We start from the raw sequence: 24787 nt of genomic DNA, 5'->3' as shown, positions 1-24787 counted from the left end.
TGACTATGGGTAACTGTTGAAATTGCAGCTGGAGACAGGCTACCGTCCACTGCTTCATTAGCTATTCATTCAGCCCAGGGAAGAGTGGGCAGACAGGGAAAGAGGAGATGTCACACGGCGGATCTTAGTGATCAGCAGGCTGAGCCAAGGCATCGCAGGGGGGTTATTCTGAGCAGAGGGAACAGCATGTGGCAGATGCATGAAAAGTCTTCTCGAACTAAGGAATGACCCAGGAGTCGATCAGCCCAAGAGGTGGTGAGAGGGGGTGCCACGGAGGGGAACAAGACGGGAAGAAGGCAGCTATTCTAGGTGCTAGAGAGATGGATGGATGGCTCAGCAGTCAGGAGCACTTGCTGCTCAGTCATGAGCATGAGAGTTCGCTTCCCCAACCACATAGGGTGGCTCACCCTGTGACCCCAGCTTCAAAGGATCTGGTGGGATCATCTGGCCTCCGAGGGCACCTGTGCATACATGGGCACATATGGATACGTACACAGAGACATAAACAAGATATTTTAAAAAGAAAGGAAAAACAACTCTTCATAAAGTCCCATGCTGTGTTTATTGTTTGTATTTATTAAAGCAGTGATTGATGGTTTTGATCTGGCATTTTGGGCAAAGGGAGAAGAGAGTGACGCCTGGTCTTTGAACCTGGTGACAGATGTTTCATGAACAGCTGGAGATAAATATCATTTTCCCTGTGCCTCTCACATTGGTATGAAGCCTGACGCTGCCTAAACTAGTCACAGACCCAAGAGAAAGAAGCCATGTTCTCATCTCTGTTGTGTGTTCTCTAGGCTTGTTTGAAACGACAGGAATACAAAAAAGACCCAAACGAGAAGACACAGGATCAGCTATGGGGGAATGACACAAGTGACAGATCCCGGTTTTCAAGCGGGTCATCGTCCAAACAGGTACGGAGAATTTGTCTCTTGCTTCCGTGTGTGTGTGTGTGTGTGTGTGTGTGTGTGTGTGTGCATACATACACGTATGTGTTAGAAAAAAGCCAACTCCAAAAGGAATGTATTGGCACTATCACTTGGTCAACTACTTGTTTCATAAACATGAGAACCTGAGTTGTTTCCAGAACCCACATTGGAAAAAAAAAAAAAAGCCAAGTGTGGCGGTGTGCACTTGGGATGCCAGAGCTGGGAAGATAGAAAGAGGAGCATTCCTGGAGCTCGCTGGACAGACAGATTGCTAGAACTGGGAAAACCCCAAGCCAGTGGGAGACTGCATCTCAAAAGAAAAAGAAAGAGAAAACCTGGGTATGTGATGCCCAAGGTACCACACACCTGCGATGTCTGGACAACTGGCCACCACATGCATGCACATACACGGACACATACGGGCACAAAAAATAAATAAATAGATGACATCTGTTGCGAATCCTAAAGGGCAAGGCAAGAGAGACTTGAGCCAGGTGCTCCTGGCCTGAACAGCACCCGTCACACTCAAGCCATGGCCTTCCTTGCTGGGCCTTACTCTTGAGCCCGGTGGTGAAGGACCTGATATTCATGGTCTCTAAGACCTGCGTTGATGCTAGAGTTGGAGGCACTGGACCTCCTCAAGTCTAGCACCATGCTTGTGGTTTCTGATCTAATCCTTGGTACTGTTGTCTCTGGTTTTCATTTCAATGCAGGACTAGAGTAAAATGCAGTGATAACAACATCCATAGTAACTGGCAGTTGTTTAAATATTTTTGTGTAACTTGATAACAAATAGTTAAGAACAATATATGATAATGTTCACAATAGCCACTGAGTGTTTATACCATTGCAAACACTGTACTCAGCTTTTTATATCTATTAGCCCATTAAATTCTCATAGATACATATATGTCTATCTATCTATCATCTGTATATTGTTTTGTTTTTGAGACAGAGTCTGCTGCGTCTCAGCCTAGCCTCACACTGGCTATGTAGCCAAGGCTGGTTTTGAACTCCCAATCATCCTGCCATTACCTCACAAATGCTAGGATTAGTATACATATTAAGATATATAAACAGTACATGGTGGTACATGCCATAATCCCAGCACCTAAGAGGCAAGAGGATGAGGGGTTTGAGGCCAGCCTGAGCTAACAACACCCCTATCCCACCCCAGTTTACTTTCTATTGGTTTGATAACACCATGGGAAGCAACCTGGGAAAGGAAAGGTTTACTTCGTCTTACAGTCCAGCATGAAGGGAAGTCAGGGCATGAACTAAAGCAGAGACCAAGGAAGGATGCTGCTTACTAGCTTGGTCTCTACATAGCTCATTCAGCTTGCTTTTTTTTATACCATCCAGGACCACCTGCTTAGGGGTGGCACCATGCAAAATGGACTGGGCCCTCAAACATCAGCTATTAATCAAGAAAGTACGCACCCTCCCCCCCCCCACACACACACACAGACTTGCCTACAGACCAGTTGAGGGAGGCATTTTCTCAATTGAAGTTCCCTCTTGCCAGATGACTCTGGCTTCTATCAGGTTGATAAAACACTAACCGGTATTCTTTATGAGTGTGTGTGCACGTGCGCGCACGCGTGTGCGCGCACGCGCACACACACACACACCCCTTGGCCACATTACAGATGACAGCTAAGGAGTCTCAGCTACAATTTCACAGGCACTTTGCAGTGGAGTAGGCATCCCATCCCAGATGTGCTGACCCCAGTGCAGAGCTCTCCCTCCACGGTTCATGTCGAAGGTCTTCTCTATCTAAGAATTTCACTTGTTCTGTGTAAGAGCTAAAGACCACAGACTACATCTAACCCTGGCTGTTAGCAAGGCGAATTGATTTAAGGTGAGTAAAATGCCCCTTATGAATTCTTATTTAATATTTTATGCCTGAAACAGACTCCAGAGGAGGGACTGTCTTTCCTATCAGTAGTATGGATCTCTGAGACAGATCTTGGATGCCTGATATCAATCAAGCTCTTGATTTCTTCTTTAATCTACGACGTTCACACAGTGGTTATTTAATGTTCAAAGGACACCTTAAAAACATCAGTGATTGATGTTTATGGATGGAGCTGTTTCTCTGGGAGAGATATATACTCCCTATTAAGGGATATAAAAGCACACGATAAACTACCCCACCTAGACTTTGAAGGTGAAAGAGAACCATCTCACCACATCAGCAGCTGCCAGAACGCTTCGCCTGGGCCTCTTCCTGCTGGTCAAGGAGTAAATATAAGGCTTGCTGTGCTGACACCAAGGGAGTGAGGTAAATCCAAAAATTAAAGCTGGTTTGGCTGGAACAACTTATTTTGAGCACTAAGATAAATCCTGTCATTTTTATACTTTGAATAAAAAAATCAAGGACAAATAACAAAAAATGTGATATCATTTTAAGTCAGCAGCATGTAGCAATTCCTAGATTGTGATATCGGAACAAATGGACACCTGGTCCCGCTGTTTTCATACAGAGGCTCACACACCAGGTCACAGGCAGGCTTTCACAGCAGAAGTCGCACACACCTCTGGGACGCTCCAGACTTGTCCGATGCCCCTCTCTGTCAGCACTGCAGGACAAGCTGCTGTCACATTCCTATAGCTTTGTCTTCCCACTATAAAAATTGCCCTTTCAGGCCCTCAGACCACTTCCAAACAAGGCCATGGCTGTCCATTTAAAAGTGATTGTGTGAAAAAGCTCCTGTGATCATAGATGACTTGGATCTGGGTTTCTAACTCAATCTTATACTCACTTGTACCCAACACAAAGTAACAACAGACATTGCATAAAATTGACCATTTCTATCAAAAGACAAGTCCAGAAGCCAGGCATGGTGGCACATGCCTTTAATCCCAGCACTTGGGAGGCAGAGGCAGTTGGATCTCTGTGAGTTCGAGGCCAGCCTGGTCTACAGAGTGAGATCCAGGACAGGCTCCAAAGCTACACAGAGAAACCCTGTCTCGAAACAAACAAACAAACAAACAACAACAACAACAACAAAAGACAAGTGGATCTTTGAGCTGGAGGCCTGCTTGGTCATCGGAGCAGGTTCCAGGCCAGCCAGGAGTACATGTGTCAAGGAAGAGGAGGAGGAGGAAGAAGAGGAAAAGAAGACGATGACAAGAACAGGAATTTTCATGTTGCATTGGGCCACCACGCCTATGAAACAATACTTGCGAATCCACTTGAATTCTTCAAATACTATCCCAAAGGCCCGAGTCTTACCTGTGTAGTGTCTTCAGGGCCCCACCTTCTCATTGAGAAAAGAGACAGAATCTGAATTTTCCACAGTGGATTTCCACAGTGGTTTGCACCTCTGCTTTACTTTATCACTTGAGACGCTGGGGATACTGGGGTGTTTGACTCTGGACACAAAAGCAGAGGAATAGCTTGATGAGACATGATAGTACTGAATGCATGGTTGTGTGTGTGTGTGTGTCTGCTCTGCTTGCACCCTGCTTGGCTCAATATTTAAGCTTGGTACAAAAAAATAAAAAATAGAAAAAGTCCAAGGTCCCTTAGGAGACTTAAAACAGATGCAAGAAAAACCCTAACCCTCTATCATTCATCAGTTTGGATGTGCCCCTCCCAAGTTTGAGCTGTTCCTCAGATTTCTATAGCAGTCCAGTTGTTAACTCCTTGGCCTGTTCCACAGTATCTCCAATCCCTGAGAGAATGCATGACTTATTAAATAAACCTCCTTCTAAAGGGTACACAATGCCAGGGGATGCTGGACCTATTTTCCCAGAGACTTTAAAAAGAAGAAAGCTGGCATCTCCCAAAGGAGAACCAGGCCAGACAGATCCAATTTCCAGAGCCCAGTGTATTAAATGTCATACCAGGCAAAACATCCTTGGTCAATCAGAAAAGGGCTGGAAAAAGATACAAACTCATGAGATACTGTAGACCAAACAGCTCCCCCCCAGGGTGAGGGAGGTGTGCCCCACCAATTCCTTCCCAGAGATTGCTGGGACCTAGAACTCTGGGTAACATTTTACATCTGATTTGTGAAGGCAAGTTTATCCTCTGATGGAGTGGCTGGTGTGAAAGTCAATTGCTGAATTCATGGAAATTTTTCCAGCGTCCTGTCATCCTTTGAAGCATGCCACGACCAAATTTTGACAGTTGTATTGCAATTTTCATCACTTGTTCATTTCTTAACCCGGACTCCAATTGTCACGATTCTGATGAGCTTGGAACAAGCCATCAAGTAATAGCTCCGGTGTCAAACTATCATTTCCAGACACCTGCCTTGAGGTGGGCAGATCGCCTCCAAACACACAGTTAGCCCTGTGACTGCTCCCTGGCACACCTCCTCTCTGTAACGGGAGGCTTTTCTAGGGCTGCAAAGGTTGTGTTTAAGTCCAAAATGAGGCAATCTCCATCAGGCCCTTTACGGAGATGTTCTTCAGTATGGTACATCTAAGTTTGTGGCTTGCTGTCATGGAAAACATAACTGAAGACCGCTCTGACCCTTGTCACCTTGTGAGTTTAGGCAAAATATTTCAGTTCTCCAAGGGAACACTTACTAGGTTATGCTTATCTTGCAAGATCATCGTGAGAATGAGGGAACTTGTTAAGTGATAAGCTAACATTAAATCATGTCTATAAACTTCCTTGTTAGCCAATTTGACCACAGGTGATGCCCCAACAGGTATCAATGAAGAAACAGGTTCTGTGACTTCTTGAACATTTTCCTTTGCCTCTGCCCCATGCCAGGCCACATTTCTAAAAGCCAACCTAATGTAGCCACGTATCATAAACCTTTCTAGAAGGTTGGAGGACAACATGGTGAACTGTTTCATCCCATTAGAATTTACCAGGGAAATGGACAGTAGCTCCACATGTCCAGTTAGAAATTGGATAATTATAAAGCAGTGTCCATGGAAGAAGACAGTGGCATTTATCTTCCCTGGCCATCACCACCACTGGGATTGACAGGGGCACCGTCTTAGGGTTTCTATTGCTGTAAAGAGACACCCTGACCATGGCAACTCTTATAAAAGAAACCATCTAATGGGGTGGCTTACGTTCAGAGGTTCAGTCCATTATCTTCATGGTGGGACATGGCAGTGTGCAAGCAGATGTGGTGCTGAAGAGGTAGCTGAGAGTCCTACACCTTGTGCAGGCAACAGAAAGTGAACTAAGACACTGGGTGGTATCTTGAGCATTGGAGAGCTCAAAGGCCACCCCCCACAGTGACACACTTCCTCCAACACAGCCCCACCTATTTTAACAAGGCCAATCCTCCCAATAGTGTCATTCCCTACGAGCTTATGGGGGCCAATTGTATTCAAACTGCCACAGGCACCAAGATATTTTATCCTCTCTAACCTTAACAGACAATAGACATGACCTGATTTCCCCATAGACGATGAGAGAAATAATTGACTGACTAGCCTAGGATGAGGGGAGGAGCAGAGCAGGGGAGGCAGGAAGCTTATATGAAAAGACTCAACCTGAGCCTCCCTCGTGTTCTGGATCCTGGATCCTTGCTGGAAGGGATACTGTTCCAAAGGTACTAACCTCGAGGGCTGAAGACAAGCGGTCTCTGTGTATCCTACCCTAAGAAAGAAGATGGAGAGGCTGGAGAGATGGTCCCGTGCTTAAGTGCTCTTCCAGAGGACCAGAGTTTTGTTCCCAGCACCTGCATCGGGTGGCTTATAGCCACCTCTAATTCCAACTCCCTGGTCACATGTGCATTCATGGTATACACACACACACACACACACACACACACACACACACAAATAAAAATAAAGAGGATCCAGCTCAGCTTTTCAAGGGCATCCGTCACTTTGCTGATAGGAATGAGGTTGTCCGCCTTCAACTCTTGGCAGCCGAGCAACTAAAGATTTAGATTGCAGGTCACAAAGACCCAACATTATACTGGAAAATGGTGTAGGCAGTTTACCTGATACCAAGAAGCATCTGGCCATGGCCCGGGCCTGCTCACTGTGATGTTTACTGTAGTCAGGTTACCCAAACCTCCCAGCAAGCAAAGCAAGCTTCCTAAGGAAGGCTGTTACCCAACATAAACACCGTAATCGTTTTTGTCCATGAGAATCCACACAGACTCGGGAGATTAAAAAAACAAAGCCTCCTAAAGTAACCTGCAGTGTCTCAAAAAAAAAAAAAAAAAAAGTGTGTCGAGGCTGGTTCAGTGCCAGCTAGGCAAACATTCAGATCAGCACTCGGACCCCAAGCACCCAGTAAAAGCCAGGCATGATGACACAGGTCTGTGGGGAACATGGCTCTCCATCGCTCCCTAGCCAGCCAGTCTAGCTCATCGGGGATCTACAGACTGAGAGACCCTGTCTCCATATAGAAGGTGGATGGGCCCAGGCATGGTGGCGCACACCTTTAATCCCAGCACTTAAGAAGCAGAGGCAGGTGGATCTCTGTGAGTTCCAGGCCAGCCTGGTCTACAGAGGTGGTTCTAACCCAGTCAGGGCTTGACAATGAGACATTATATTGAAATAAATAAATAAGATGGAAAACCAATTGAACATGACACCTAATGTGGGTCTCTGGTCTGCACGCGCACACACACACACACACACACACACACACACACGCACGCACGCACACACGCGCGCGCACACACACACACACACACACACACCAGTGTCCCATCCCTAAATGAGGGTAGCAAAGATCCAGAACCATACTGAGCACTACAGCAGTGGTCATGGCACACACTTGTAATCTCAGCATTTAGGAGAGAATCAAGAGTTCAAGGTCACCCTCAACTACGTATTGAGTTCAAGGCCAGTCTAGGCTATCTGAGACACTGACTAAAAATAATTTAAAAAGTAGGACCAGAGAGATAGGTCAGTGGGCAAAGGCACTTCCTGTGCACGCCCGGCGACCTGAGTTCTGGCCCTGGCATCTACGTGCATAAAGGTGAAAGGAGAGAACAGATTCCACAGTTGTCCCCCGACTTCCACACTTGGGGATAGCATGTCTACCCATGCATATGTACACACAATAATAAATAAAAAAAATTACCTTTAATTTTATATGTATGAGAGCCTCCATGTATGCAGGTACACTACATGTCTACAGGGTGCTGATGGAATCCAGAAGACAACATCAGATCCCCTGAAACTAGAGTTACAAAGGGTTATACGCTGCCATGTGGGTGCTGGGAACCGAACCTGGGTCCTCCTAACCACTGAGCCACCTCAAATTTACTTCCACATGCCTGCCCCGCGGCCACTCAGCAAATGGCAGGCACAGTGGACCATGGAAATAAATAGCATTTCCACTGTGACAGAGTTGTACGAAACAACTATTCCAGATGATGTTCAAGTCCAAAATAAGACTCCATGGACTGGGAGAGACTTCTGTTTCCCAGAAGCTGGGCCCACGTAAGCCATACTATGGAGGTGGCAGTCCAGGGAAGCTGGCATTTTTTGCAGTGTGTGTGTGGTATGTGTGGTGTGGGGTAGGGTGTGTGTGTCCCGGGTACACTGCGTACTCCTTCCCTCACCTGCTCATTTATTCATCCTACCCTTCCTTGTGAGACTCTCACTTCTCCTCTTTCAAAGGGCTCCTGGGTGGTGGTTCTCATTAATCTGTCAGTCAGCCTACTGACACCCTGAGCAGTCATGAACGCAGCCCCAGCCTGGGATGTGACATCTGTGTTCCATGAGTCACACTGCTAATCTTCTCTGAGTTCTGCTTGTCTATTGTGGGGTTCCTCGAGGGCCAGGCCTTTCGCCTTTCTTCCTCCCAGCCTCAGGCTAGTGTGCTGATGAGGCAGGACACACGGACGGACGGACAGACGGGGACACGGACACACACACACACACACACACACACACACACACACACACACACACGGAGCTTTTACATGCCCAAGGGCCCCACCCCAGGAGGCTGAGTCATCTCTCACACCTGGTGTGGTGTTTGTCTCAGCTGCCCTTTTAACTCCAGCTCAGATGCTGGCACCCTGGAAACGCACCTGGGCAAGGAGTGGCTGTGCACACAGCTTCCGCGGCCGACCCCACCTCCCCCAAAGAGTGCCCCCTGGAGACGGAGTGTGCGCCCCACAGTCTGACAAGCATGGATATGTGGGGATTTTCCTCTGAGCTTGTTTCCCATCTTGGCTGTGGATTTGTTCACCAGAGTCTCACGTGGCGGAATGCATCATCTCCCCTCAAGCTGGTTCCTCGTCCTGTGTTTTCACTTCTACATCGGCCAGAATTCCGGAGTTGTGTTAGACTCCTCCTCCGCTGCTAGTCCCTCCTCCTCGCACTTCACCGTAGACACTGAAGTCTGTGTCCTCTGTAGACTCTGCCCACGGACTTTCCCTTGCCGGGCTCTGTCTTTCCTTCTGTCTGAATTATTGTAGTAATTGATTCCCCAGCCATTTCTGCTTTACCTCACCCTTCCCAGTCAGTCTAACAGGCTGCTGTAAAAGTAACCCTTCTGGAAGCAAACTGGATGGCAATCTTTTTTTTTTTTTTTTTTCCAAGATTCATTTATTTATTTATTGTGTATCCTGTTCTGCCTGCATGTATGCTTGCAGGCCAGAAGAGGGCACCAGATCTCATTACAGATGGTTGTGAGCCACCATGTGAGTGCTGGGAATTGAACTCAGGACCTGTGGAAGAACAGTCAGTGCTCTTAACCTCTGAGTCATCTCTCCAGCCAGACAATCATTTATTTAAAGTTCCTCTTTCATTTCCCCACTCCTTGGGGTCATCTAGGAAGGCGTTTATCTGCCTCACCTATAGACATCGCTGCATCAACTCTTTGGGGCGCCTGGTCTGGCACCTAGGTCTTTCTGGAGGTCCAGCGACTGCTCTCTCTCTTGTGAAGTCTCAGAACACCCTCTGGGTTCAGGCTCACCATGGGGTAAGGCCTCCTCCCCTTAGACCACAGTTCTCAACTGAGACCCCTTGGGGAGTCGAATGACCGTTTCCCAGGGGTTGCCTAAGACCATCAGAAAACACAGACAGTTACATTACAATTCATAACAGTAGCAACATTACAGTTAGGACGTAGCAATGAAAGTCGTTTTATGGCTGGGGGCCAGCACAGCATGAGGAGCTGTATTAAGGGTCACAGCATCAGGAAGGCTGAGAACCACTGAGTTAGACAGAAAGAGAAGACACTGTCTATGGATGTATTTCCAGTGGCCATCATGCATTCGGTAGAAACCTAGGGCTCATTTCATGGCTAATGTGTTAGAAATAACCATATACTAATGCCAGCCATGCAGCTATAAGGGCCAGAATATGAACCCTCAGTGCACCTGACAGGAAACTGCCCTGTGCACTGGTTTGAAATTAGTGACAGAAGGGTGACGCTGCCAGTCTCCCATTCTCTTCCTGGCATACCACTTGCAAAGGACCAGGTAGCTTCATTACAAGGCTGGGTAAATCCCCCTTTCCACAGGTAGGCAGGCCAGCGCACAGCACAAGAAGAGCAGCAGGCTGCCGACCTCAGAGGATGGAGAAACCTCAGAACAGCCCCCAAGTGACTCCTCGGGGCTTGCTTGGACTGTGCAACCAAGGGTAGCTTTTGTGGCTCAACTGTGGTTCTCTGGTCCTTCCAAGAAACCCACCAGGCTGAAATGGGCCGTCCTTCTGTGCTTAGGTTAGAGACTTGTCCCTTTCCGCATGCCAACCTGAGGGCTGGAGGTCTCCCCCAGCAGCCAGTGGGAGTGAGTAGGAGTAACTGTATGGTCAGGAACGCCGGCAGGGCATCCTTCATCCTTCGCTGAGGCGTTTTTGTTGGAGTTCCACCAGGTGATTTAAAAATAGGGCATGACATTAAAATGGGGCAACTGTCATGTTAAATTGGGATGCTTCCCGAAAGCCGGCCTGCCTCTCTCAGAAGATAAGCAAGTCAGCCTCATCCTTCGGTGAGGGCCAGCTTGATACCAACACCAATAGTGTTCTCAGCTAAATTGTTGGTACCAAGAACTGGTGGCCTCTGACCCAAATAGTTCTCTGTGTTAATTGGACTTAGCAGCTCAGAAACTGCAGAGGAGATTATAATAAAATGTCTTTCTTTCCCCATTTGTAATGCTATGTATCTCACTGTACTTCGTTTTATTAAAATTACCTGCTTTTAAAAATGGTTCCAATTAATTCCTGCAACAACAACCAAAAAACTTATTAGAAACCAATTAAAATTAAGATATCAAAATCTTAAATTTTTTCAGTTGCAAGAGACTAGTGTTCAGATGGTGCCTGCACTAAGTAGATTCTATAACACAGCATTTCATCCTAAAATAGCCTTTCATTTTGTTTTCATAATGTTTCATTCATTAAAAAATTAAAATACAATTATTTGTCAATTAAAAATAAAACAAATTTAAGTTTTAAAATAATAAGCTAAAATGCAGACATTATAAATCACTTCTGTGAGGCACAGTGTGTTTAGGTGCCGTACCACGAGTGCAGGGAGATGAGTAAACTCTGTTCCTCTCTCAAGCCGTCCACAGTGTGGCTAAGCTAAGACAGTCTATAGAAACCTGCAGTTCAAGACAGTCTCTGTCTGACAGAAAAAAAAAAAAATCCAGGGGTGTTGGCTGTGGTGGCACACACCTGTAATCCCGGTGCTCGGAAGGCAAGATGAGGATCGTGAGTTCACAGTCAGCCTAAGCTACATAATGGGCCCATAAACGATTGAATGAATGAAACAAAGACAAGGAGAAAGCTTCACAGGGAGTGAGACTTTTAGGTTTTAGGTCAGATCCTGCCATGAGGTGTTGGAAGTAGAAGTGAGGAGCTAGCGATCAGGTTACAGGAAGTGTGTATCTGTCCCCTCCCAAGAACTTCCTTCCCCATTTTAGGAAGATGGCCCGTTACCTGACACTGCGCTTGCAGGACTGTCCTGCAGGGGGCGCTGTCTGTACCCCTTCAACCCCACCCTCCCAGGACCAGGAAGAAGGAGGGCGCCCTCTCCGCCGCTGCTCCCAGAGCCTGGCTCCTGCGTTTCATTGGCTTGTGCGGTTTGATTCCACCATCTTCTCCCCTTACACAACTGTCGGTTTCCTGATCACACTCCCTTATTCAGTGTGGCTCCGGCAGGCAGCTCATCCTCTACCTTCCCCCTCCTGATCTCCAGACACATTATCTAATGACTTCAGCATCCACTTAGATAACCCAGCCACACCCTGGCTTCCCAGTTCCTAATGCATCCCGAGTGCCCTCCTCCTTTCCACTCACACACACCACACCCATCCCAAGGGCACAGCCCGCATCTTACTGCCACCCCGAAGGACTCCATCCTAAGTGACTACTGTTCTATAGGCCTCTCCCCGTTCTGCCCTTGGTCACTTCTGCTGTGGCATGTCCTCAACTGCCTGGGGGACCTGCTCAGACTCAGGCCTCCTCTCTCTGAACTGACATTTCCTTCCTCAGCAGCCCAGATTCTTTGTAAGTCCTTTGTCTTTTCGTCTTTCTCAAAACTGTCACGAAGTCCTGTCCATTCGTGGTCTCTGCGCCACCTCCAGGCCACTAATTACGGCTAAAGGAAATGTCACCCCACTTTGCTCGGGGTCACGGCCAGCGACCTCCAGGCTTTTCTCAGAGCGGCCCAGTTTTGCTCTCTTTGACCTTTCCCCCAGTGTTCAGCCCATCTTCCGGTCTACCTCGTACCTTGTTCCCACCTCCTACCTAAGCAGGTTGGCTTAGGATCCCCACGGCTCCCTTCCCAGAACCCTCAGTCCACCCCTGCCCGGCTTGCATCAGCCAACTCTGCACGAGGTCTTTCCCATCAGCATCTAATCATGATCTAAAAAGAGACCAGCCTCCCCTCCCCTGCGCTCCCCTCCCCTCCCCTCCCCTGCACTCCCCTCCACTCAGTTCTTCTCCTTCACACCCCAAGTTCCCAGGAGAATTATTTACACTGCCTGACTCCACTTCCCCACCTCCTACTCACTCCTCAGCCCACTCCAATCTGGTTTCCACACACATCGGTCCCCAGAAATGCTCTTTGTCATGTCACTTCCACATCCCTCCCTGGAGCTGCCACACTGCCTCCCAGGCATCCACAAAGCCGCCCTCCCCTGGCTTCCTCCCCATCTCTGGAGCCCTTAATCTTTCTCCCCGTCCACCCTAGTCCTGAATCCTGGGGTTCCTCAGGACGTGGTTCCAGGCTCACTCTCTACCTGGGGTTGGGGGAGAAGGGGGTTCTTCTTAGCTTGTGTTTGTGCCACAAACCTCTTGGGCCACAAGGCAGACTCCCTAGATCCCCTCTTCTAGAATTGCTTTCACGCGCATAAACTAAGACATAGGCTTTCAAAGGAAACCACTTTTATCGAAATAGCCCTCAAAATATTTTTAGAAAATTGTGATTCAGTAATGTATGTGCTTCCTTATTAACACATTAAATAACAAGCCATGGGCAGAAAGGGTATTTTAAGACATCTGCAACAAATTTGCTGAGATGTGAAAGTGTCTGTGATCGTCACTGGTGACAAAATCCACAGGCCCTGCTAATGCCACTGTGGCCGGGTGCCTGCAGCCCTAGACGAACACAGCTTGGGTTCCAGGTGGAGAGGAGTGGGATTTGATTGTAAAGATGTCACTTGTCGCTGTCCAAGTTTATGCCTCGCCAAGACTTGTTCTCTCTGTGCTGCTCACAGTTGTCTCAGGAACATTTGAACTGCCGAAGTTGAGGGGTTAACTACCAGTGACTCCCAAACCCACACCTCTAGCTCCAACCCCACTTCTGGTCCCCAGACTTAACACTCACTGTTTTCTCACCCCCTCTACTTGGATACACCTCATGCTGACCCCAGGCCCCAGGCTAAAGCCCCCAGCTCGGCCCTTTAGTCTCGTTTCAGTGTAGAATCATCAGAACCTGACAGTGTCTCTCTCCACCTTCCTCGCCCGTGTTCAGTTCATGTCGTCCCACACATCTTACCGCCCTACTATAATTTTGTTGGTGGTGGGGGTGGTTTGGTGTCTGTGGCCCAAACTATCCTCAAACTCCTTATTCTCCTGCCTCAGCCTCCTGAGTGCTGGAATTACAGATGTGTGCCAGTGCGCCCTGGACCTGATATCGTTTTGATCCATCTGTCTAGCCGCCTCAGGGCAAAGTTACTTCAGTGGTCTCCTAACCCACCCTCCTCCTCTTGCCCCTGGCCCCCAAATCCCATTTTCCATCCCTTAAGAAGGGAGAGTGTTGTTGACAGGGGAAACAATCTGTATACCTGCCGAAGCCGCTTCTGTGGCTTTTAAAATTGGGGACCAAACTTGGTCATGAAACCAACCCAGCCCTCTGGAACCTGGAGCTGTTTGCTGTTCTGGCCCTGGCCCACACTGGCCTCAGGCCCTCAGCCTTCATGGTTTCTCTCGTCTTGCCACACCGTCCACTGGCCCTCTTTTGGCCGACAACGCTGGCATGCTAAACAAGCCCTTCCTCTCTTAAGTTGCCCTTGTCTGGGTGTTTTTACCACAGCAGCAGGGAAGAGAAGGAAGACACCTACTGTAGCAGTCTCAACCTGTGGGTCATGACGCCTTTGAGGGTCGAAGGATCCTTTCACAGGGGTTACCTAGGGCCATCAGAAAATACAGATAGTTACATTTGTAACAGTAGCAAAATTACGGTTATGAAGTAGCAACAAAAATAATTTTATGGTTGGGGGCCAGCACAGCATGAGGAACTGTATGAAAGGATCACAGCATTAGGAAGGTTGGGAACCACTGGCCTATGCCATCCCTCCACCGGCTGGTCCACCTTGCATGTTGGTACGCTCTGGTTAGCTCTGAGGTCGGAAAACTGCACACTTAAACCCTTGAACACATCTCTAGAGATGATTGCTTGAGTTTTGTATTTACTCAGGGTTTTTGTTGTTTTGTTTTTAGTTTTAGAGAGGTTAAAAACTATTTGCAGTGAATTCTACAATTTTTAGAGTGAGATTTGGTAAGTCCGGACAGATTCATAAATCTGTGTCACCCGGACCCCCCACTGAGTCTCTGCCACCCTGTGACATTCCCTCGGCTCCTTCCTAGACAGCCCCTGCCCCAAGGGCCACCCCTCTCTTGACATCAGAGAGCACTTGGCATGTTCCATCTTTTAAATCTATTTCTGGAGTTTTGTTTTTGAAGTTTTTGAGAGAGGGTCTAACTGTAACTCTCAATCCTCCTGCCTCAGCCCTCCGAATACTGGGATTACAAATGTGTATTCCACAACCGATAAACAACTGCTTTCTCTGAATTCCATCTTTTTGATCATCTCAGACCCTGTGTTGAAATAGGTAGACAGTGGGCCTGCTCACTGAGTTGGCTCCGTGGCCAAAGGCACTTGCTGAGTTGGATCCCTAGGACTCCCGTGGTGGAAGGACAGAACCCAGTCCTGCAAGGTGTCTTCTGACCTCCACAAGAGCCCCATGGCACGCCTCACCCCCACTCACATGCACACAAAATAAATAAGTGAAATGGAAAATAAAAACTAAAAAGGAAAATGGGTCAAGTGTATATTCGAAATAAATTAGATAAGTGAACCTATGTGGTGATAGTCAAATTACATAAAAGTTACAGATTAAAATTAAAAAACGTATCCCAAAATGAAAAAGTTTTGTTGTTATTTTTAAAGATTGTTGTAAAAGTTACCCAGAAAGTATAGTTTTCATATACATCTTTAAATATAAGCTGCTGCACTGTTTCTCCAGGATGGTTTAGGAATAAAAAGAATTTTAAATCTTTGTGCTAATCTAGTGAGATAAATTCCCACTTCAGGAACTTAAGGACTTAACTAAAAAGATACTCAAATGCTCCTCACAGCGCTGTTCCTCTTAGGAAAAGTTGGAAGCACTCAACGCAGCCAACGAAAGAATTATGACATTCATACACGGAGCAATAGATTCTAAAGACAAAGAACCAAGGAGAATCCGTAAGTTTTATCGTACAGATTTATTCTTAGAGTCAGACGTGTATCATAGTCTTGGAAATATTTCATGTTTATTGCAGTGGGAACCAAATGAATCAACATAGTAATATAATTAAAGAGCAAAGATTTTAAATAGACAAGATAGAAATATAAAAGAAAACCTATAGTGTTAATATTGCTATGAATTCATGATTTTTAAAAAACCTACACTTCTGATTGATTTCAAAGAAAGAACTAATAAATGTCACTCCAGCAGCCATGGATTACACATGGTCCTCCATCTCCTGCCCCTTTCTTCTCTTTTATTCTTTACCTCTTTTGACACAGTCTCAGTACCTTGCCAAGGCTGGTTTTGAACTTTTAATCCTCTGCCTCAGCCTCCCAAGTGCGAGAACATCTATCACTTCCTAATAGCTCCTCAAGCCAGGTGCCATGGGGGAGGCCTGTGATTACAGCACTCGGTGGTCTAAGCAAGCTTTGGAGTTGTGGCCAGCCAGGACTAGGTGAAACCCTGTCTCAAAAACAGCAAAAACATAAATGACATTCTCAGACAAAAAGGATTAGTGTTTCTTGAGAAACAGCAAAGGTGGGTAAGGTATGTTAGGTCTCAAACCCAAGACAAACGACTGAGATGCCCTTAACATACCAAAGCCAACTCAGGCCACCAGGTTCTCCCAGCATCCCTCAGTCCCTACCTGATAGAGAGTCCTCCAGTATCTGGCATACCCTGCCCCCTTCCCCTAAACTCTCCAGCCCTGGAGTCTCGGGGCTTTCCCTTGTCCCAGCTCCTCTGGAGCCTCTGTAACTCAGCCATTTTGGCTACACCAGTCTCTTGGCCCAGGCCGCCCTTCTTGGTCAGTCTGGCCATGTTCACTCTAGACTCTCCCAGATGTCTGTCTCTGTCCTTTTCTGTGTTCTTCATATCTACAATAAACCTCCTCCTCCATGAGAACTAGGAGTAGTCATGTCCTTCCTTTTATTTCTTTTTTTTTTTCATTCAAGATCTAAGAAGGACTATAGTGTTGTATTGTACTAGAAAGCAAAAGAACATGTCAAAGGCTGTGAAAACACAGCTTCAGGTGGGTTCTCACCATTTCAAATTTTACTTTTTTATTCTGTGGGTTGGGGGTGTGCCAGAGTGCACACGAGGAGGTCAGAGGACAACTTTGGGGAGTTGGCTTTCTCCTTCTACCATGTGGGTCTCAGGATGAACTCAGGTCATCAGGTTTGGGGCCCTGACCCAAAGAGTCATCTGCTGGCCTCACTTCCCATTTTAGATACAAATTCAAGCGTCAAATGTTGATAGAATTGAATGAGACATAGAGACCACATTGTAAGTAACCAAATAAAAAAGAGAAAAAGAAGGATATGTGTGCATGTGCACATGTATGCTCATGGAGGTAGAGGTCAGAGGTCATTCATAGCAGCTGGCTCCCTTAACTGTTTCCCCTCCTTATCTTTTGAGTCTTGCACTGAACCTGGAGTTCAGAGATTGGCTAGACTAGATGGCCAGCACATCCCAGGGACCCCCTAGCTCCAGCTGCCTGGCATGTGCCATGCCTGGCTTTTTATGGGGTGCTGGGGATCTGAACTCAGGTCCTCATGCTTGTTTTAACACACATTTTGTTGACTAAGCCATCTCCTCAGCCCCAAGAGAGAACCTTGTGTGTGGGTGTGTATGGTGTGTGTGGGTTTGTATGGTGTGTGTGTGTGTGTGTGTGTGTGTGTGTGTGTATGGTGTGTGAGGTGTGTATGGTGTGTGTTGGTGTGAATGGGGTGTGGGGTGTGAATGGTGTGTGAGGTGTGTATGGTGTGTGTGGGTGTGTGTGGTGTGGGGGTTTGTGTGAATGGTGTATGAGGTGTATATGGTGCAGGTTGGTGTGTATGGTGTGTGTGGGTGTGTATGGTGTGTGTTGGTGTGTATGGTGTGTCGGGGTGGGTTGTGAATGGTGTGTGGGGGTATGGGTGGGTACGTGTGAATATGTATGGTGTGTGGGGGTGGGGGTGGGGTGTGAATGGTGTGTGTAGGTGTGTATGGTGTATGGGGGGTGTGAATGGTGTATGTGGGTGTGTATTGTGTATGTGGGGGTGTGTGTAAATGGTATGTGAGGCATATATGGTGTGAGGTGTGTATGGTGTGTGTGTGTATGGTGTGTGTTGGTGTGTATGGTGTGTGTGGGTATGAATGGTATGGGTGGGTACGTGTGAGTATGTATGGTGTGTGGGGGTGGGGGTGGGGTGTGAATGGTGTGTGTGGGTGTGTATGGTATATGTGGGGGTGTGAATGGTGTGTGTGGGTGTGTATGGTGTGTGGGGGGTTGGGGGTGAATGGTGTGTGTGGGTGTGTATGGTGTATGTGGGGGTGTGAATGGTGTGTGTGGGTACGTGTGAGTATGTATAGTGTGTGTGGGGTGGGGTTGGGGTGTGAATGGTGTGTATGGGTGTGAATGGTGTGGCGGGGGAGGCTGTGTGTTTGGATCCAGAAGTCAGTGTCAGGAATCTTCATCAGCCCCCCTCCATTATTTATAGTCAAGGTTTCTCACTGTACCTGGAATCACTGATTGCCTAGATTGCTTAGCCAGCAAATTCTGGGGAGCCACTTGCCTGCCCCCAGTTCTTGGGTTACACAGTACACTATCATGCATAGCTTTTTATGTGGTGCTAGGATTTTCATTCAACTTGAATTAGAATTCAAGTCTTCATATTTGCAAGCAAGCTTTTGGCCAACTGGTCCATCTCCCCAGCCCCCAGAAAATACTTTTTTTAAGAAAAAGAATAGTAACTAATAATTGGGGAAGAAAAGTAAAATTTTGAAATCGTGTTGCAACCTTAATATAAATACAAATTTAGGCAGATCACATCAAAAGGGGCTAAACTCCTTGGAGAGATGCATTAGGAACAGGCTAGGCTATTCAAAAAGTGTCAAAGAATCGTTCCACGGTCGACCGCCAACTACAAAGCAGCAAACCTGGGCCTTTCCCTTGGGGAGTTCCGATAGTCCAGCTCTTGCTGGACATCAAGCAGCTTGGCCGTATGAGGACAACCTAACAATGTGAGTGCTGGTCTGACATTCCAGAGAAGGACACCACAAAACCTATAGATACTTATACCCCAAAAGACAGAGTTGGATTTGGTTATGAGGAAACACCCAGAAGATGCTCTATGAGGCAGCTGGCTATATCTCTTCAAAATGCTCAAAACTGAAAAGGCACAAAAGGTCAGAAGAACACACTAAGGGACAAAGGGATATAACCTGCCGTGAGCTTGGACCATCAGTCCCAACAAGTCGCTGAAAAGACAGCATGGCGCACGTAGGTTTGAATGTGCTCTTTATAGTTGATGGAATTATTATGGAACTATTTTTTTAGGTCAGAGGAGTAGTGTTGTGGCTTCGTTGAAAATGTGTTTTAACGGGAGTGCACTCTGAAGTGTTCATGGGTAGAGTGCCTTGAAGTCTGGCCAACTTGAAACTGTCCAGAGCAGAATGCTGAATGTGAAGGAGATGGCTTAGTGGGTAAGCACTTGCACGAATGCCTGGAAAATCTGAGTTCTGTTCCTGGAACCTACAGTGGAAGGAGTGAAGCTGTGCCACCAAGTTCTCTTCTGACCTCCATGACACCCACCACCCACCCCAACGACGACGGTGAGGGTGGTGTTGGTGGGTGGTGATAGTGATGGTGCTGGTGATGGTGAGGGTGATGGTGATAGGGTGATGGTGATGGTGATGGTGAGGGTGATGGTGAGGGTGATGGTGAAGGTGAGGGTGATGGTGATGGTGAGGGTAAGGGTGAGGGTGATGGTGAGGGTGAGGGTAGTGATGGTGATAGTGATGGTGATGGTGGTGATGGTGATGGTGATGGTGAGGGTGCTGGTGATGGTGACGGTGATAGTGATGGTGCTGGTGGTGCTGGTGATGGTGCTGGTGAGGGTGCTGGTGAGGGTGAGGGTGAGGGTGCTGGTGATGGTGAGGGTGATAGTGATGGTGATGGTGATGGTGAGGGTGATGGTGATAGTACTGATGATGGTGGTGGTGATGGTGATAGTGGTGATGGGAAGAACACAGAGATAAACTAAGCAACTTGACACAAAAAATAATAGTTGTTAAGGAAAGTGTGGTGGTGCACGTCTTTAATCCCAGCACTCAGGAGGCAGAGGCAGGCAGATCTCTGGGTCAAGGCCAGCCTGGGCTACAGAACGAGTTCCAGGACAGCCAGGGCTACATAGTGAGACCCTGTCTCAAAACCATGAAAAATAAGGTGTTAGTTATAATAAATCTCAGAATTGTTCTCTACTCAGAAATGGCCCAGTGTCCCAGAGTCTATCACAGTGACTTCTGCCGTCAGAAATATCTGGGGGTCACGAGATGGCTCACCTGGCGAGGGCATTCACCACACAAACCCGATGACCTGAGTTCGATTCTCAGAGCCCACATAAAGGCTGAAGGAGAAACCCAGTCTCAGAGTTGTCCTCTAACTTCTCTATGGGCACTGTTGCACACACACATACACATACATATACACCTTGCACATACATCACACATCTTGCACACACATCTCACACATACACATACACACAAAAAAGTAAAAATGTTACTATGTTAATCCTACCTATCCAATAGCATGGGAGATCCTTCCATTTTCTGATATCTTCTTCAATTTCTTTCTTTAGAGACTTCAAGTTCTTATCAAACAGGTCCTTCACTTGTTGAGTTAGTGTTATCCCAAGGTATTTTATATTATTTGTGGCTACTGTAAAGGGTGATGTTTCTCTGACTTCTTTCACATCCCTTTTATTATTTGTGTATGGGAGGGCTACTGATTTTTTTTTAGTTGAACTTGTATCCTGTTTTCCTAACCTAAAGAAAGAAATACCTATGAAAAATAAAAATTTTAAAAGAAGTCTGGCCACATTGTAATAACACAGGCCTTCAGTACCAGAACTCAGGAGGCAGAGTCAGGCATATCTCTGTGAGTTCAAAGTCAGACTGCTCTGCACAGCCAATTCTAGGACATTAAGGACTACACAGTGAGATCCTGTCTCAAAGAAAGGAAGGAAGAAGGAAGGAAGGAAGGAAGGAAGGAAGGAAGGAAGGAAGGAAGGAAGGAAGGAAGGAAGGGAGGGAGGAAGGAAGGAAGGAAGGAAGGAAAGAAGAGGCAGGGAAAGAGAACAAAAGGAAGGGAAAAAAGGAAGGAAGAAAGGAAAAGAAAAGGAAGGAAAAAAGAAGAAACATAGAAAGGAAAGAGAGAAGAAAGGAAAAAAGAAAAATAGGTATGTATAATGTAGCTGGAAGTTTTCCTGTATTCCGCCCAGTTGCAGCCACTCAGACCCAAGTAAACATACAGAGGCTTACATCAGTTACAAATTGGATGACCTATGGCTCAAGCTTCTTGCTAGCTAGCTCTTACATCTTAAATTAACCCATTTTTATTCATCTATAAGTTGCCATGTGGCTGTGGCTTACCAGTATTTTTACATCTTGTTTCTCCTGGCGGTGCTGGTGTCTTCCTCCCCTGTGCCTTTCTTCTCCTTGTCTCTTTCTTCAATTTCCTTCCTAGCTATAACCTGACTTTCCATAGGCCAAACAGCTTTATCAACCAATCAGAGCAACACATATTCACAGCATACAGAAAGACATCCCACAGCACTTTCCCTTTTCTGTCTAATCAAAAAGGAAGGTTTTAACTTTAACATAGAAAATTACATATAATAGAACAGTTATCAAGCAAGAATTACAGTTACAATATCTAGTCTATTTGTATTTGACAAAATTAAAGAAAATATTCTATCCTATATTTGTAAGTCTAAAGTTTCATATCTAATTTATCCTTTATCATGATTAAGGAAAACTATAATTATAACTATCTTGTCTTTAACTATATCAAAGACCCCAGAACGATATATTACCTAAGTAAACAGGAAATGCATTGTAAGCAACTTCCAACATTCTGGAAATGACAGAGACATCTGGCTGCCTGGACAGTCATCCAAAGTTTCTCTGTAATGTTGGGGCATCCATCTTCAGCCAATAGGCCTAGAGCTTTTTAGTCACTTCTCCCTGTGTTCTGCAGAATATTTGGCAGTCTCCTCTGCAAAGCAGGAACTTGAAGAACCAATCATCTGGTCTTGCAAAGTTCAGTGGTCACCTTCATATGGGTCCTGCATGTCCATTTTATACAATATACTGTCAAGCAGTTGATGCAAGGGCACTCTTTTGCCCAGTGACCAACTTTTGCCATAAAGAAAGCAAACTCCATAATGAGTTTCTTCAATGCCCATTATCTTCTCTGAAGTAGATTGGTGCTGCCAGGAGCAGACATGTCTCAATGTCCAGAAAGTCAAAGTTCTTAAAACATTTTAAATGCTAGATTGTGTAGGTCTTTGAAGTATTTGAAGATTATCTACCTAATTGAAATATATCTATGTTTATCTGGAAAACTAATATGACTACAAGTTTGATTATCATAGATGATTAACTATTAATCTATATTTCTTAACAATACATTACAATTTTAAATGAGTTGTATAAACAATATCTTAAACAAGAGTAAAAATATACATACAGTATAACAAAATTAACTTTAAATTTTTATTAATAAACTAAAATCCATAGCAATATAAAATATTTTAAGCAAGTTGTTGTTCTTTAAAAGTAGATTCAGCTGGGTGGCAATGGCACATGCCTTTAATCCCAGCACTTGGGAGGCAGAGCCAGGAGGATCTCTGTGAATTTGAGGCCAGCCTGGTCTACAGAGCAAGATCCAGGACAGGCACCAAAACTACACAGATAAACCCTGTCTTGAAAAAAAAAAAAAAAAAAGTAGATTCAATAATCTATCCTTTTATCCTATCATATCTATAATATCATCCCTTTTCTTTTTTAGGAAGAGATTGCATTTATAATCAACCTGCTTTAAATAAAAATAAGCATTTATAAACAATATTTTGGGAATTTAGGCATAGCTTCTCATATTACTTCCTGCTGGATGGGGGCACTGGCAATCTTATGGGGATCCTGAGAAAATGAAGAATTATGGTCAAGTCCTGACTGGAGTAGTCTGTGAGGCTGTGTTGTCTGAGCCAGTTGCTTTGAAGCTGTTTTGGATGTTGGATCATCTGAGCCATGTGTCATCAAAGACTTCTCAGAGGGTCTTGGCTGATCAAACAATATTAGCCTGGAAGCAATCCATAGGTTCTCATCTTCTGTGGAAACAAAAGCAGAACCTCTTTTCTAAAGTAACATATCCTTAGACATAAATTTTGAAGTCAAGATACCTTTAAAATATACCTATTGGTTTAAATCAGCAGCCTTTATAATCAAATGTCTCCAGTTAAAAATCCCAAAGACAATAATGCAGTATCCAGATTCTTTGTGTAATTTCCATCCTTATGTGGCTTAACTTTTATATTACTCTTATTGTCTCTTTAAAGACTTTTATGTTTTAAAATTATTTATTTCTTTATATAACTGTCTATATCCATTTTTCTCTCTCTTCCAAGACTACATATATTTTTACACATACTGTAAACCATTTAAATTTTTATTCCATCTGAATCTGCCTTATTGTGAATCTCTAATCCTTCTCTGACCAGAAAGGCAAAAAGAAAAATAGGTATATATGTGTATGTATAGCATGTATCAAAAAATATAGCCTGCTGGTAATTTCCATGGCTCTCTATTCTCAGCTTCCCTGAGTCTGTGGAACAGTGGGATGGATAGTACTGTCAAAGCAAATCTTGACATTTTACTCACCTCCTCCTCCAGCAACCGACCACGAGTGGTCAAATGTCGTGAAGACTTGAATCCTTAAGGACACTGTTGTTCTCAGATCAGAGCCTTGCATGAAATCTTCCAGCCTGGTGGCATGGACATCAGAGAGCAGGTGCAGGCAGCACAGCACTGTCCTCAGATCCCAGGGGTAGGGACGAGGCTGTGACGGCGACACATACAACAGCCCGGCTGACTCCTCAAAGCACCTTGGGGCAGACACAGAGATCAATGTCTCCTCATACTGATCCTCACCTTACCCAGCACCACTGGCGGCCATCTTTTTAACTGAGGGACAAATGAATTGAAGGAACAGTTTGATTTGAGTATGTGATACTCAAACCCAAAGAAATCTTCAGAAGACCGTCAGTCCACTACATTCCTTATTATTGTTCCATTTTTAAAAATTTCAAGTAATGACCTCAAAATGTCCTGAATGCACAGAAAAGACTTACTGGTCTTAAGCTTTTTTTCTGCACAAGATAAAGTTTAGCCTGCCTTATATGGTAACAGCATCCAGCATAGAACACACTTTATATTTCCTTGTACTCAGCTGTTTACATCCCATCCATAAATCTGCTTATATAAAGCGACCCTCAATTCCCAGACATGGCTTTTATGCATGAGGCACAATTTGATGTAGACTTGGGGACAAGCACTCTGAAGACACCCATTTGTGCCCACAGTCTCCTGGTCACCCTTCCTGTGTTGTCCCTGTTGACTGTCAAGGTGTGTTGCCTTGACCGAGGCTTTTCATAATCTTCTGAGACTAAATTTATTCCCAACATAATGGACACACAGTCTCTCTCTCTCTCTCTCTCTCTCTCTCTCTCTCTCTCTCTCTCTCTCTCTCTCCCTCTCTCTCCGGCACCAGGCTGTCAGTCCTCCTTGCCTCTTCCCTCCTCCCCGTAGAAAGTCCTGCCCCATCTCTACTGTGTCAGAAGATCCACTTAGCTCAGCACATGGCAGAATCTGGCTTGGTGTGCATCCATCAGCCCTCAGACCTGCACTCCGGGGGGGATGAGGGGTGGACAAGTGGAAAGCAGTTTCCTGGGTCTTGGGAAAGAGCCATCAGGCAAGAGTTGGAAATAACGTCAAGGCTTTTCTGTCCCTGGCTACTTGAGTCTACGTGTCTTCTGGTCACCTCTCTTGTTGTCACATTATTTTTTATCCAACAATGCTCACTCTGGGTTTTCAGTCCCTCTTACGTTCTGGGGAAAA

General features: G+C 45.8%; 1 protein-coding gene across 14 annotated transcripts in view; it reads left to right on the top strand.

Moving 5' to 3' along the window:
- Marchf10 (membrane associated ring-CH-type finger 10) overlaps positions 1 to 24787 on the top strand; it is a 101741-nt gene that overhangs the window by 21101 nt on the left and 55853 nt on the right. For all 14 annotated transcript variants that reach the window (XM_076543540.1, XM_076543538.1, XM_076543539.1 and 11 more), the window contains exon 4: positions 798 to 914. In XM_076543540.1, the coding sequence (XP_076399655.1) occupies positions 798 to 914 (117 nt within the window). The remainder of the gene's footprint in view (positions 1 to 797; positions 915 to 24787) is intronic.

Source organism: Peromyscus maniculatus, chromosome 8 (assembly GCF_049852395.1).
Source record: "Peromyscus maniculatus bairdii isolate BWxNUB_F1_BW_parent chromosome 8, HU_Pman_BW_mat_3.1, whole genome shotgun sequence".
Classification (NCBI taxonomy): Eukaryota; Metazoa; Chordata; class Mammalia; order Rodentia; family Cricetidae; genus Peromyscus; species Peromyscus maniculatus.
The sequence above is the reverse complement of the archived record's forward strand: the minus strand, read 5'-3'. Positions and strand labels throughout refer to the sequence as shown.